Source organism: Patagioenas fasciata, chromosome 3 (genome assembly GCF_037038585.1).
Source record: "Patagioenas fasciata isolate bPatFas1 chromosome 3, bPatFas1.hap1, whole genome shotgun sequence".
Lineage (NCBI taxonomy): Eukaryota > Metazoa > Chordata > Aves > Columbiformes > Columbidae > Patagioenas > Patagioenas fasciata.
In genome coordinates, this window is record NC_092522.1 from 63,146,303 (window position 1) to 63,161,716 (window position 15,414).

At 36.1% G+C, this 15,414-nt stretch overlaps 1 protein-coding gene across 7 annotated transcripts in view; it reads right to left on the reverse strand.

Moving 5' to 3' along the window:
- Positions 1-256: 256 nt before the first annotated feature.
- Positions 257-15,414, reverse strand: part of ADGRG6 (adhesion G protein-coupled receptor G6) — a 153,820-nt gene continuing 138,662 nt past the window's right edge. For 6 of the 7 annotated variants that reach the window (XM_065835105.2, XM_065835104.2, XM_065835107.2 and 3 more), the window contains 5 exons: positions 14,646-14,760; positions 13,316-13,599; positions 9,694-9,795; positions 7,207-7,359; positions 257-3,204 (listed from right to left, as the gene is read on the reverse strand). In XM_065835105.2, the coding sequence (XP_065691177.1) occupies positions 3,026-3,204; positions 7,207-7,359; positions 9,694-9,795; positions 13,316-13,599; positions 14,646-14,760 (833 nt within the window). In that variant the 3' untranslated portion in view covers positions 257-3,025. Of the gene's footprint in view, positions 3,205-5,590; positions 5,638-7,206; positions 7,360-9,693; positions 9,796-13,315; positions 13,600-14,645; positions 14,761-15,414 lie in introns of all 7 variants that reach the window. The other variant, XM_071806475.1, reaches the window with a different exon arrangement.

Genomic DNA, 15,414 nt, shown 5'->3' on the forward strand with positions numbered 1-15,414 from the left:
ACCATAAATAAATGAACTTGCATAACCTTCAGATCGTTCACTGGATGTGGCACTGAGTAAGTCACAAAAGGGAAAAGAATATTCTGCAAAATGTGTTCCTCTGATGAGGCAGAGCTAGGCTGGCACATTTATTTCCAACATTTTGGCTAGGCATGTGCCTGTCTCACATACTTAATAAACACAAGATTATTTTCCAGAATTCCACTGAGTAATTTTTGCCATTAAACACTAAAAAGGAGAAAAAAAAAATCAACCATTCACTATTAAAAGACTTTAATTATTTGGAACACTAACATCAAGAATGTTTACTTGAAAATGTTTCTTTCCACTTTAGTCCATCTTCAAACCTGTTATACTATATTCCACTGACTAGCATTACAAATTAGGCTGACATATTTCCTCATACTTGTAAAAGATAGAACTACAGTAAATTGTTTCACAAGGTCTTCAGAAAAAAAGATACAAGAAACAATTCTTTCCCTCTTCCCTGATTAAGCAGAAGCTTAAAGTAACAAGAACAGTCATTATATAGCTAAATATACTTGACACATTTAACCTCACAAATAAATAAATATATACAAGGGAGGTTACAGCATGTCAACTACAAAGTAGAAGCTTTACATTGTAGAATTGACAGCATTCAAGAGCATCTAACTGACACAGACAGTTTAAGATTACTACATGGTAGTAAAAAAAGAGAAAAAAAAATCTTAATTCAGCAAAAATTCAGGTTGCTGTCCATTAAACTGATTGGTTACAGCTCAGCTTCAGTCAGGATACTGCGTTTGCTTTTAATTTATATTTTACTAATCTATTATGTTTTATCGATTCCTCATTTTTCAGGAATGTTTGGTTTTCCTTCTCTTCACTTCTGAACACCTTAATCAGGTAGAAATCTCACAGTAAGCTGCTATGTGAACACTATTATCTACAGTAGTTAAGCAAGTGGGACGATAAAATGTAAGTTCAGTAAATGCTTGTACATAATCTCTCCCTAAATTATTTCCCTTATTAAAGATATCTGATAACACTCATCCCTGTTAACAATTACATTTTAAATGAATCGAGTTGCCTTTATTCATACCACCATGTAAGTCTTTGCAGTTACAAGACTGAGGTTTCATTAAGTTACATGTAGCGATGGCAGTGTTTCTGGACAGAATACTGTCAGTCCATCCTCCTCCCGCCTGGTGTTTCCAGCCAGGGAAAATACGCCATTTGTGCGGTCACAGCATTAAAGACTCTCTGCATGCAAAAGCACGTGCAAAGAGCAGAGAAAGGCACAAATCCACATCCCTAATGACTGAACATCCACCTGCTTGGCAACTGAAAATCTCACAGTGCGACTTTCTGGTCACCTTCAGAATAAAATTAACTTGGCTAAGAATATTTTGGTAAAAAAAAAAAACAAAAAAAACCACAATAAAATTTCCATAAGGAGACATTATCCTCTGAAAACATAATTTGAAAATACTATTGATGTTTTGGTCCATGCTTCAGCAACATATAAAGTTACAATTTTTATAAAACTTGTCATGAGGTGAAAGGTGCATTGTGGGGAGAGATGCACTTTTGGCAGTCATGGCCACATGCTAACCTGTCACACATTTGTAAAGACTGAAACAAGTAAGCATTTTATGCTCTTGTCTCTTTGCACACAGACGCTCCTCCCCCCCAGCCCCCTTAGTGTTGTTATGCATACAGTATAGTAATGCAAAATTCCCTAATGTTGCCTGAACACTGTTTAAACTCTGTGCTTCCAACAACCTCAATCAAGTCACTGAACTGGGGGGCAGGAGAGGGATACTGATAACATTACGTGACTGGAAAGAATTTATTTCTTTGTTTGTTTATTACTGGTAAATGTACTCCAGGTTATCCTAATGTTGCAATGCCACCTGATGGAGGTGTCCATACACACAGTATGTCTGAAATACAAAGCCTGACAAATGAACCCATGTGCTTACAAAGAATTAATCTTTAGCACAGTTCATTGTTTTTAGATTTTCTGTGGTACACATTGTGGTTTCCTCTGTAATATTTTACTGTGTGCATTACTATAAAAATGGGTGGAGAGAGATCTACCTAATATATTTATATATCTATATATAGTTGAATGTATTTCAATTTATTTAGTGAAAAAGAACATTAAACATAGGATCACATACGTTGGCATAGACATTGTGTAGCAAGTGTTGTGATGGGAGATGCCACATTTCACACATACCTGTGAATAAATGTTGACAAATGACTTTGTGTGAACTTTGGATTTACCTGCGTACTCGCTCTGCACCAATGTGAGTGAATCATATGCATGATGGTACGTTTCCATATATAAAATCTGCAGTTCCTCGCAACTTCTACACCCTTCTCAGCCAGCACCTATATGTAATAAGTGTTTTTCTATGTACTTGGATACAAAATAGCCTGAATCTAGAGCACATAGTGTTTTGGTAAGCGAGATTTGCATGGTTAGGTCTATTTAGTCAAAAATTGTTTAAAATAACCCTTTAACACTGGTTTAGGGTTTTATTCACTTATGAATAAAGAACAGACAGCTCTAGACAGTCAAGAAGCAAGTATCTAACAAGTGTCGTAGTGAAAATCCATACTCTTCAAAAGAAAAAGACCATCTGTAAACTGTTCAATAAGAGCTTGCCTGTATTGTGTGACACGTCTGCTATTTTCTCCAGGAGTCAAGACTTGCTTCTGTTTGGACTGTATAATTTAAGAGTTAGGCTTGTGGCTCTTCAGTCTTAAAAAAATATTTACACAGGATTACAATTAGCTGTCCAGACATCATGTTGGTTGGCACACATTTGAAAACAGCTCAATACCATGGTGGAAAATTGTCTTTCTCCACAACAGTAAAAAGACAGAGAACTGGTCCTTGAGTGGAAACTGTTAAAAGGAGAACATTATAAACCGGGAAAAAAAGTAAATAGGTCACATTCTATGATATCCAGTATTCTCAGTTCCAGGCAGACTTCTGTCATCCGTTGGTTCAAAAAATTCAGAAGCCCAGTTAGAACTTCGTGCTGTGACTAAATGTGTCAGACATGATGATATTTTTATAGAAATTTTCGGAATGAGGATTGCAGTATCCCTTGACTTTGTCAATAACCTGGTGGACAGGGATGATTGATGTCTGTTCTCCATCTTCTTGGGCAAATTTTGAAGATGGCTTGTCAAGAAAAACATTCTCTAGGAAAAGGAAAATCAACAACAAGAAGTTAGGGTTTCTTAAGCAAACTAATATTTTAAGAGGCATGTCACTCCCACATAGATATGCCTTCAACTGCCTCTACTGCTGAATGAAATTGCTGACCTAAAAGCCAACAAACAATTTTTTGGCTTGGCATTGCTACTCCTAAATTCTTTTCAGACACCCGGTTTTGTGGGCAGACCTCTCAGGTCTCTCTTGAAATTATCCCCCTACTATTTTGCCTAAAGTGTAACTGACTCCTACGAGCCTTAATATATTAATTTACTGTTGATGCTTTGAATCTTACAAATTAAAACCATTTTGACAGCACTGGAAAAAGGGTGACCTCCATAACATCTGGTAAATAACACACCCACATAATAAAGTAGCGGAAAGTGACAGTAAATTGATGTAATTATTTAAACAGTGAAGATTTTAAGCTATGCACAGAAACTATGTATTCTGTGCAGAATGCAGCAGAAGATGACTTGCGTCTTAAATCAGATAACCAGAGCTGAAAGTGGCATAAACTTTGTGCTTGCCTAGAATCACTTTGTCTTTTCCATCATGCGGAAAGTACAGAATGAACAACTGTGAGGAGGAAAAGATGCACAAAACTCGCATCCCTCCAGAGTTCGTGTGTTATAAGCCACAAGTGGAGCTGAAAGGAAAAAAAGAGCAAGGCAAATTCCCAGCCGGGCTGGTGCAGCCTGCTTCAGGGGCTGACAGTAGTGCTGTTCGGAGAACGGCCAGTAGGTAGAGCTCACGGAGCGAGCTATGAGAAGGAAGGAGCCTGTGCCTCATCTGCTCCAGCACGGTGTCCTAATGAGCTCTCTTATCGCTTTCACTGTAGTGAATACAGCTGGAATTAATTCTCTTAACCTAAGCAAGGTCTGGGCCATCAGAAGCTGACCATAAAGTGGGAGTATCCTGTGAAACAATGGTTTCTACAAGTGACATTTTTGATTGCTGTTTACAAGACCTTGGTGATATCACCTTAAAAAATTCCTTGGCAAAGGATCATTTAAGAAATTAGCATATTACTGAAACTATTATTTCGTGCCTTTTTTTTTTTTCTTACAGAAATAAATAAATTAAAAATAAACAGAAAAGTAACCCACCCCTGCAGAAGTCATAATATCAAGCCATAAATGAGTATGAAGTGTTACAAAGGAGAAATGGATTGCAGAGTGAGAAATCAAAACAGTTTTACTCATGAAAAAAAGAAACAAGCATGTTTAGGTATATCAGGATGATTTTTTAAAAGCACGCTAGAATGTCCACGAATTGCAGCAAATAACTCCATGTCCAATAGTAAACTGTTGAGTTATGTGTGCCTTTCAAATGTATTGACTAGCCAATGGTACTGTCTTTCGAAGTCTTTCAACATACTGAGTATCTTATTACAATGATGAGAAGTTAATTCTCTGTCTTTAGGTAAAGTTTTTGAAATTCCTTTCAGATATGTACACTTTTTTTCACAAGGCATCATTAAATTGTTAAATACCAGTTATTTTACCAGTTATTTCCTCATGAAATTTGCATGCACAGGAATTATGTAAGGCTTTTGAAAGCAGTGGGGGCCTTTTTTTTTTTGCTCAATGGGCTTCACACCCATTTGCAGGGTTAAAATCCCATATCAGTGAAGCAAATAGGAACTGTATGCCTAAATTCTCCGCACAAAAAATCTTAACTTCTAATTCATAGTAGACTATAATGTGCTATTTATGTAGTATCTATAACAAGTTTGTGTCAGTCTCATAGAGACAGCAGTGCCACAAGATGCCAAAGTGATTTATTTTGTCCACCCGGTAGGCTCCACTCAATATTTGTGTCCCAGTGGGTGCATTCTGCATTCAACCAGCAGTTGAATTAGGCTTTCAGGCATATATAGTTTGTCATTCACATATATTTCGGGTGTGACTGGATATGAAAAAAACAATGGCTATAAGACTAATTCCATAATGGCCATAGTCCACATAGAAATACAATATCTTAAAATTGCTGTAATAACTTTTAAAAATATTTAAAGCTTTTGCAGGACTCAATCAGATTAGTTTTACTTTTTGATGTATGTTTTGTGTATGTGTGTTTCAACCTGATCTTATTCCCCCAAACTACTATAACGCAGGCATTAATGTCAGGACATGGTCTGTTTTCTAAAATGGTAACTTCCAAATGCTCCATGCACCATGCAGAATTCAGACACTCAGAGCTGGAAGCACACTTATTTTTGATTTAGCATCAGTGGCGCAAGACGTAATAGTGAGAAATAAGCAAAGTTTCTGATTAGCAAAGTTCTTTGTGTCAATGTGGACATCATGCAAGTGGCATCCCTCCACCCTGTACGACCCATGCATTCAGCAAAAGCAATTCTCACTTTACCTGTAATACTCCACCACTGATGAGGAAAGGGCCTTAGAAGACATTATCTATACCACAAACACATGAATGCTTGTGTCAATTCCAGGGAGCACATTATAGTTATATTAACAAGAGCTGCCAAGACACGTAGCTATCACATTATTTGACTGTAATTTAGCTAAAACATCAAACTGAGAAATTTAGCTGTATTAAAAATCAGAATCTTAGTGTTATTTTCTATTATTTTAACACGAGATCATATGCCAGTATTAAAAAACCTAACTTTAGTAAAAATTCCTTTGGATTATCACAATAAAACGTGTTTTTTCAGATGTCAAAACAAAACTTATTAAAATATTTAAAATATAGAGAAAACTGTGATAATCCCTTAATGTCCAATAAATATCACATGACAAGCTATGATTACATTACCAACTACAATCCCTTCTAGTAAATAATTTATACATGGGACAGTTCACCACTTTTGAAGAAAGTACATGAGCATGTTCCTAACTGCAAGTTTCTTCTAACTTACTTCTTATCTGGAACTGGTTTACTGTTTTGCTTCAAGACTGCATTACAAAAACTTCAGCACTACGTCTCTTTAATTATCAGACTGAGAAAAAGCCCAGAGTCCAACAAAACATTTAAGTATATTTTTATTGTTAATCCCAATGCCAAGGGCCTAAAGGTTGATCTGCCACAAGTACAAATGGGAATTTTCATATCTAAACCATTGCTTCTAACTAATACTTTAAAGCAAGAAAATACACCTTTGGGTTAAATATGCATGCAGATTTTATTTCTGCTATGTTTTAGAAGAAGGTTCTGTGATGTTATGTGACTTCATATAGGACAAAAACATGGGTTCATAAAAACCCAATAACAGAAAAATCTGAACTATTTAAGTGATTTTCTGAAATATTATCTCAGACATAAGCAAACAGACTTGCAAATCATTCCAGCCCCTCTCTTTTTGTGCTCCTTGAATGTGTTATTAAAACAAGCACATTTTCATGGCATGAGTGGAATACAGGTGGGCCCTTTTACTACATAGACCACTGACACCTAAATAAATAAGCAGTGGATATGGCTTGCTGTTTGTAGAAGGGAAGGACAACGTGTATCTGGGGAAGAAGAGTACCTATTTCCAAGTAGCCTCCACTTGTCACTTTACCCATAAATGCGTTGCAGTGAAATGGAAGCACTTTGACCAAGTGAATCAACTGGGATTCAGAAGACGTGATGCCTATTTCCAGCTGTGCTGCTAGTCTTTATGTTAACTTGGGGGATGAGCATCCTATCTCTGTGCTTTGGCTACTCTTGGGTTTACAATGGGCTAATAAGACTTACCTTCTTTTAGCCAAAGAGTTGAAAGTGCTATAGAAAATTAAGGTTTGCTTTTGTCACACCTACTTTGTTTAGTATGGGAACATACTCAGATCAGAACTATATATTGGATGTATTGTATATTAGGTTAAGATTCTTATGAAACAGGAACATATATTTTGAAAAGAGTGAAAATATATGAATTGGTGACATTTTCTCATATTAACTTTTAGGTAGAAATTCCTACTGTACATTTAACATGAAACTACATATTTACAGATGCACTGTGTTACAGCGCAAGAACTCACCTGTATGGCTGTTTCGTTTACAATATGTATTTGTTGTAGATTTTGATTTGGATGTTAAGTAGGTTGAATTGGAGCCGATGGAACTAGAGGACAAGGATTTTCCAAGATTATCAGAACTCTTCTTTATAATATTGGTTGCTGTTTTGCTCCAATCTAAAAGTGATTGAAAAGTTTTACATAAATAATTGCCATCAGTAATAAACGCAAAATTTATTCAATTATTAACATTTCTAGTATCAGTTGCATTTCTTAACATTACTTATTACAGCCTATCATTTTCCTGTCAGGTAGCCACTTTCGTTCTTAAGAAATACAAGAATGTTTCCAACTTGATTTACTTTGTTGTTAACTACATTAGTCCAAATTCGTAGCTCTAACATGCTAAATATCCTTTTGTTGGATGTTAGAACTGTAAGTAAGAGCCAGCTTTCCAGTATGCAGGAGAGCAGCGAAGATCTGCAGTTGTATAAAGATGCCAAAGTTTCATCACCTGAACAGAAAAATCTGAAGGGATGGATAGGAAAGGGATGGATAGGAGCATTTACAGAGCTTTTATTGTCTGAGGGCATGATCTGATAAGGTAGATACTAAATACTAGTGGATTTGCACTTGATATAGGGATTAACATATTGGTGCACTATTAATAACAGTGAATATTAACAGGTATTTAATAATTCACATTTGAAGAGTTTTATACGAACCATTAAAACAACAGGATCATATACTGGAATGACTTCCAAAATTCAATAAAATAAATAATGCCAATAAAATTATTGAGGAAAACTGACACTGAAAAACTCATCATGTGTCTCAATGCTAGTAGCATAAATATATCTTAACTACTTCTGTATCATATACTTGTAGGCTGGTACAGATAGTTTCACACTTTAGTCTCGTTGCTGTATTTCACTGTCCTGTAATTAAATTCACAAAAGAGTAGTCCAACCCAAAGACACATGGGCCATGCTAGCCTTGATTTAAGGCAAGGCAAATATTTTATCCTAAATCATTGCTATAGGGTATAGTTTACTATTTATCTGATCTGCAGTGTTGCAAGGCTTTGACTTGCTTGTTACTTTGCTCTATCATAGCATACTCTAAACTATACTTAAATCAGATAGATATGTAAGTTCATATTTGGCATATATTTCACTGTTCTACCTGAAAACTGTATTAGGTTCATGGAGAATAAAACCAGCTGGTGGTGATGGACTGGTTAATGCTAGGCGTAATGACAGCACATTAGCTATAACACTGAAGTACTCAAATCCTTCAGGTTTTTATTTCTATCATACCCGCAAGCTGCCCAACAGCAGCATAAAAATCTGGAAATAATTTGATCCATCTGATTTTTCCAGTTCAGGAGTTACAGCATTGAACCACATGGAAAATGAACATATGAAATGATCTGGATGCCTGATCAGAATGAATACACTTTTCCTAATTTGTATTAACTCTTTGAAATCAGGAATCAGGTTTTCTTACTACAAAGTGAAAGCATAAATGTTTCATAGTGTACAGCGAGAATGCATTCCCTAAACAAAACAGAGCAAGATAAAGCAAAATTCTTGATGGCAAAGCAGTTACTTAAAACCTTGAAACCTTCGAGGCCTTGCAGCACTGCTTTTATCTGGCATAGACTGGCTTAACTCACTATGCAATGAGCTGATGCCACCTTACATCAACTTCAGATTTCAACCCTGTTTGTTGAGCAAGAACCATATGAGCAAGAATTATAGTCCAAAATCATTACATCATAAAGCAAACCAAGATCTAGTTGCCTAAATGCAGGAATCTAATGCCATCAGAGATGGCCAAAGGTGAAGGCGATTATAAACACAGTGTCCTCAGTGTTATACTTCGAAGCATCCAAACCAACTGTTCTCCTTCTGAGAGTCACAGGTAAAGATGAACTTTGATACTGTAAGCCAATCAGGCCTCAGCTAAAGGAATTTATTACGTTTTGAGTCTCTAATGGTCTCTCTGAATTATATGGTGAAAGACAGAACAGTTTGAGAAGACAAAGATCAAGGCAAAAGTATTTCTACCTGCCTTTTAAGATTTGCTCCTACATCAACCTAATAGTCTACACAATTCAGTCAACATACTGCAACGTAGGAGAAAAGGGATAAGATGGGCTTTTGAATGACAGAGTTTGAATCTCAGTGTTTTTTTTCCTTTTTTTTTTTTTTGGTAAGTTTCTCCCAGGGTCTAAAGGGCCTTCCAAAACCATGCTCATTACACTGCAAAATTTACCAGCTGCTTTCAATGGAAAACTGAAAGAGAAGACTTCAGAACTTTTATGAAGTGATATCTGAAAAGTCCCTTGGCAATTGTTAGTACCGAAGTTAAGTGATAGCCTATGATTAATAAATTTTCCACATCTCTGGCTTACATTGTGTTATATTAAAAATAACATAACAAACTGTTTACCTGGACTTTTATGGACTACGGTATCTAAGGAGAGAAGTTATGAATTGCTATTACCTGAATTGTCTGCCAGTCGGAATCTGCCACAACAGAGATGTCTTCTCCATTGTTTCTGTACATTTTCTTTCATAGCGCAATGGAATACAAATATAAATAAACCTGTGATGAAAGCAAATAAACAACAAATGAAACATGCATTTGTAAATACACAAACAGATTACCTATAATCTGCTAACAAAAGACTATGAAGTACAAGTTCTTATTGCCATCTATGCCTCATTTAAGAAGTATGGACATGAATTAAAGCTTTCACATCATCTAGCTGCTACATGAGTGTCTGAGATATCAGAAGAGAGAGAACCAGACCCCTTTTATTGATACTGTTGATTTAGATCCAGCTCAGTGTGGATCTTCTAATTATTTTATTTTTTTTTCAGTCTTTAAGGAAAATAATTAAGAGGTTTTGTCTTAGAACCAAATGAATATTTTGCACCCAAGAGAACGGCAAGAGCCAGATTGCAAAGTAAATACAGACACTACTATATTAGCAAGAACATATTTTATCTCCTCCTGTTCCACCTCTACAGAACTGTGAGCTATATTCTTTTAAAACCAGTTGTCTTGTAATTGGCACTAAAGAGTCCCTTGAAAAAGCAACTTGGATTTATGTGCATCACATGCATGTACTTGAAATGATTATGAAAATGGTAAGAATAAGTTCACAAGTACTAATTAGCTGTCCAGCTACTTACTTCTGAAGAAAATTACCTGGTTTGTGCATACAAATGCAATAAATGTGTTTAAGAATGTTTTTGTAGAGTCCATATTTCTCATGCAATTGTGTAATTTTTATTTTCAAGACAAAAGATAAGTATCTATCATGTGGAAAAGAAGGTCTTTATGAGGCGTATGGTATGATTTCATCATTCTACAGAGATACTTTGGAGCTAAATATAGGAACTGGAAATCTCATATGCTCCTGGCACTTCCCAGGCAGGCACCAGCTGTGGAATCTTCCATCATTCTCTGACTTGGCCTGTTCTTGTTTTACTCTTTTTCGCTGGGAGAGAGCCAACCTGGGGCTGAACACCTGATGGCAAAATGTTACTGCCAAATCCCTCATGATTATATCTTAAACATGAATAAACGTTACGTAATGTGGGCAAACAGGGCTAAGTGCCATCCTGTAAGACTGTTCTTTATGATCATCATGAATAGCTCCATGTACTAATGCCTACTATGTCTCAGCTGGTGAAACACAATGGCAGGGTATAGCTTGGAAAAAAATGCTCTGAAGCATAAAATGATCCTCTCCTCTCCAAAATGCTGAGGTCAACTCTCACATGAATGCTTGCCTTTGAATTGGACTTGCATTTGCTTGTAGCCATGAGGCCAGGATAAGACCACTGAGATCAGTTAAATTTAGGTACAGGTTGTGTCATGAAACACATTTTTTGCAAATTTTTTCAAGAGCTCATGGAAAAAAAAAAGAAATACACAATTTGAGAAAGGCAAACATACCTTAATGCATCCCATATGCAAGCTCTGTTGTATTATGGTACTGCATTAAGCACTTTGCCTTTGCCCTATCTGGGCTTGGTCTCAAATCTTTTCTCTGTATTTCATTATTCATTAAGTTTACAATGTGCTTTAGTAATACAGCTTTGGTTTTGTTTCCCAGAGCCAAATCAGACCCTAGGCTTGGCTCTGACTTGAAAGTATTTGGCTTGCCCAGGCATATATATAAATGAGCAGCCAAAAAAGAGATGTTCCCAGATTTTTCACTCCGAGCATCAAAGAGAGAAAAATCATTTCCTATGTAGATGAAATAGCGAAGCACAGCAACACTAGTAGTTGCTGCAATTAACTTTTTACTGCCAGTGCGCAGAAAACTAGGTTGATGGAGGCTGCAGGTATAGCTTAAAATACTAGCGCAGTTTTCAAAAACTTGAGAGAATAAACATATTTACTGTGGGCTCAATAATTAAGTTCATGCTAATACTGATGAAAGACTTCCCATGCTGAACTATGTTTTGCCGCTAGGAAATGCTTTCTGATAAAAATCCTAAATTTTTTTTCTTTGCTCCATTCCATTCCCTTACTGCTTCGTGTGCACTGCACCAGTTATTTGTGATTATAAATATCCTCTTCCTTGTTTGTTTAGCTTCACCTGGCTCTTTTGGACACAGCAATAAGCATTTTCAGATATAGGATTGTTATATAAATTCCTGTGCTTGATATGATGTGCCTGAACATATACTGTGTCATTATTGCCACCACAATCCCGGAAAAGTTCGTAGCTCTTCTTTTTGCATTTACTCCCCAGGTTTTTTAGTTTCGTCTTCTGACTTGAGTGCTTTCCAAATATTCATTTGCCATTGAACAGTGCTATTATCCCACAGAGACTTGAGCAGTGGTGGTCAACCTTGTGTGTACTTTGCACATACAGGCTTAATTGATTGTACTGGAAATTCTGGTTACTGAGAACTTGTTGAATTTGATCCTTGGCATGTTTTTCAGAGCTTTAATCCTTTTTCATGTTTTTCCCATACTTCTAATCTCTCTAGGCCCTTCTGATTTTTTAACACAGACACGTTGCTGCAAATACTTCATTATGCTGCTAGGGGAGTATCAGAATCTGTCCTTTGGAGAAAAAGGCATAAATAAGAACACCACATCCAAACATTTTTTGCCATTTTGCCTAGCATTTTAGGTTGAAACTGACCCAAACCAAAATTCACAACATTATTCTCTTTCCACGAAAACTCAATAAATCTCTTAGTGCAGTAAATACCTCTCAACTGTAACAAATAAAATCCACACAGTGTAACATTAAGTACTTTTTCCATAAGGGGAATATACTCTGCCGACTCTGGGAAAATTTATTTTTTATCTGAATATTTGTGTGGCATAACACCTGCCCCTCCTGTGTCCTTCTTGGCTTTTTCTTTTTGTTATGTTTTCAGTTGTTCTTTATTAGCGAGCAGAGCAAGCGGAGGTGGAGATTCTTATGTCATTTGGTACACACGCAAATTTTAGCTCTGAGCTGAAATTCTTTTAAATGTTGGCTATATAATTTTGTAATTTATAACCATTTGATTACAATTTACAGCATTTTTCAGAAGGAAGAACTACACTGGAAAAGTAAAAGATTCAAGAACTTCAGTAAAGGAAACAAAAATAAGCTAACTATAACAGTCACTGGAATTTCCTTAAAGAACCAAAGAATATCCCATATCTCTCCACACTGCAACAGGACTGAATTTTTTTAACGAGCTTCTCATTCCTTAATAAAACAGTTATGAGCTTTACAGATTCTCTACAGGAATAAATTAAGGAAAGAGTCTTCCTATATTTGTTATAATCAGTGAAAGGAAATACTGAAGGCCATACAGGATCTATCTCAACAGAGATCACTACAGATTAGTAGCTAGGAATAGCACTGTTTATAATACAGCCCATTTTATGGAAAAGACCTTGAAATATTAATTAATTAAACTAAAATATTCAACCTATATGTAGTTGGTATCATTATTCTACATAAGGAGAAATTAATGACGGGTTAGTATCAAGTAAATATCCAGAGAACTTGGATCCGAGTTCCCTAGTCAAATCACTGGACACAGTATGTCCCAGAACAGCTACAGCTTGAATATCACAAAACATAAATTCAGCTTACCTTGCAATGAATTGAAAATTGAGAAGAGGTAAAGGAAAGCGAGAGTTAAGGGACCCCAGGCAAAAAAGGCAAAGCCCCACGTCATGCCCAGGAGGAAGGTCAGGCTGACCACACTACGGAGGTTCCTCAGGATCTCTTCCTTCAGGCTCCGATTAGTTCTTTTCCCATTCCTCCCACAGATCTGCACCATCACCACAATAAACATGGCAACATTCATCAGAAACATGATTCCAAAGTAGCCGGCACAAGTCACATAAAAGACAATATCATTCTTGATCCAGCAGCTGTAAAAAAATACAAAAATATCAAGATTTTTTTGATAGTGCAAATGATACTCCAATTATTTATAAGACTACAAGGAAAATCAGTGTATGTCTGATACAACTGATGCAGAGCTATACTTTAAAATGAAACATTTTCTGTTTGTAAATAGCACAGTGGCATCTTAAGTGACTATGGCCCATAGTATTATGATGTCAGAAATCTGATGGTTGTATCCCATTTTAGGTAAAACTAATTAAAAAGGAAATCTGACCTCCCCAAGCTGTGGGAACTGCAATCCCATCATGAAAAGTTTAGACTCAGTATGACTAGCTTCACCACTTTCATCTGTGTGAAGCACAGGACACTTTAGTAACAGAATGGGCAAACTTGGATCTTCAGTGCCAAAATCTGAAGTTTCTGTCTCTTGAGCTAAAGAAGAACTCATACATCTGAGGAGAAGAAGCAAGATGGATAGTTCTTTGAGGTAGCCATTTGACAGTCAGACGTGAGAAATTTAGCTTATTCCTCTGGCATCAAATGGCCAGAATGCTTAGCATGTTACTTTAATAAAAATACAGAATGACATTTTTATTTATCATGATGAAGCTTTGTCAAGAAAGGAACAGAAGATGAGGTAACAGTCGTGTAAAATTTTTGGCATCTGGAGATCAAGAGAAAAACATAGAAAGCTATTGAACAACATTGACAAAAGGCTGTTTTGTTTACAATGGAGACTATTTTTATACTATTTCTTTCTTTGCTCTTACCTAAAAGCTATTGCTTTCATTTGAGATAAACCAAGACAGATACTTTTATTTTATTTTCATGACAAAACTTATGAATTATTCTTTTGCTAGAAAAGTGTTTGCGCCTGGCATTGGTTAATGCAGATTTCCCTCCCATTTTCTTGTAGCCTTTTTCATGTTTCAGATTCATACAATTTAGATTATTTCGCCCACTCTGCTTGTTTAATGTACCTCTAAGTTTTTCAAAGCAAACTGACTGATGCTAATTTCTTTTTCGGATTGTAAATGCTAAATTGTAAGAGATTAAAAGAAATACTCACAAGTCATCTCCTCCTTGCCCGTTAGCATCTCTGCCGTATAAATCTTTGCCGTAAACATTAATTGCATTTGTATTAGCACTTGCTAAAACAATTGCTATCACCAGAGCTGGCAAACCTGTAACACAGGGAAGCTTGCAGGTTACTTTCAGATCTCCTAGACATTCAAAATCACCATGCAAAGCTGGATTATTGATGTCTCCATTCCTACTGCTTAGTACAGAGTATCTTGAGGTAGTTTTGTGTCAGAAAATTGCACAGAGAATTAGCAGAAAACAGTGTTTTAAAAAGTACAAATGTATAAATCTTTCGAAGTACTTAATGGGCATCAATGAATAACCCTCATAAAGTTCTGTAAGGTAGCAAATATTATTTTAGTATATAATATGGGAACTAAAGTAAAAGAAACTCCCTTAGTACCCAAGGTTAAATTTGCAGTTGCACCCAGGCTCTCATAATATGGTGAATAGAAGATTAACAAACTATTACAAAAATGAGATTTAATGGAGGGATGGTATCGTAATGTTTTTCAAGGATTTTTTTTCAGAGATGCTAATGTCACTTGATTAGGCTGGGGAACATGAACTTGAACCTGTAATTTCTCCCCTGCTTCTCTCAACTGTGAAAGTATTCTCTTTTTCCACAGCATTATATATCCTTAAATTGTGTCCACCCAAAAATAAAGCAAACTTTATATTTTTTAATAACAAGTTAAAGGGAGTATTTTGGTAAAACTAACAACTGTGCAGAAGAGACCTCTGTACAGAATGGT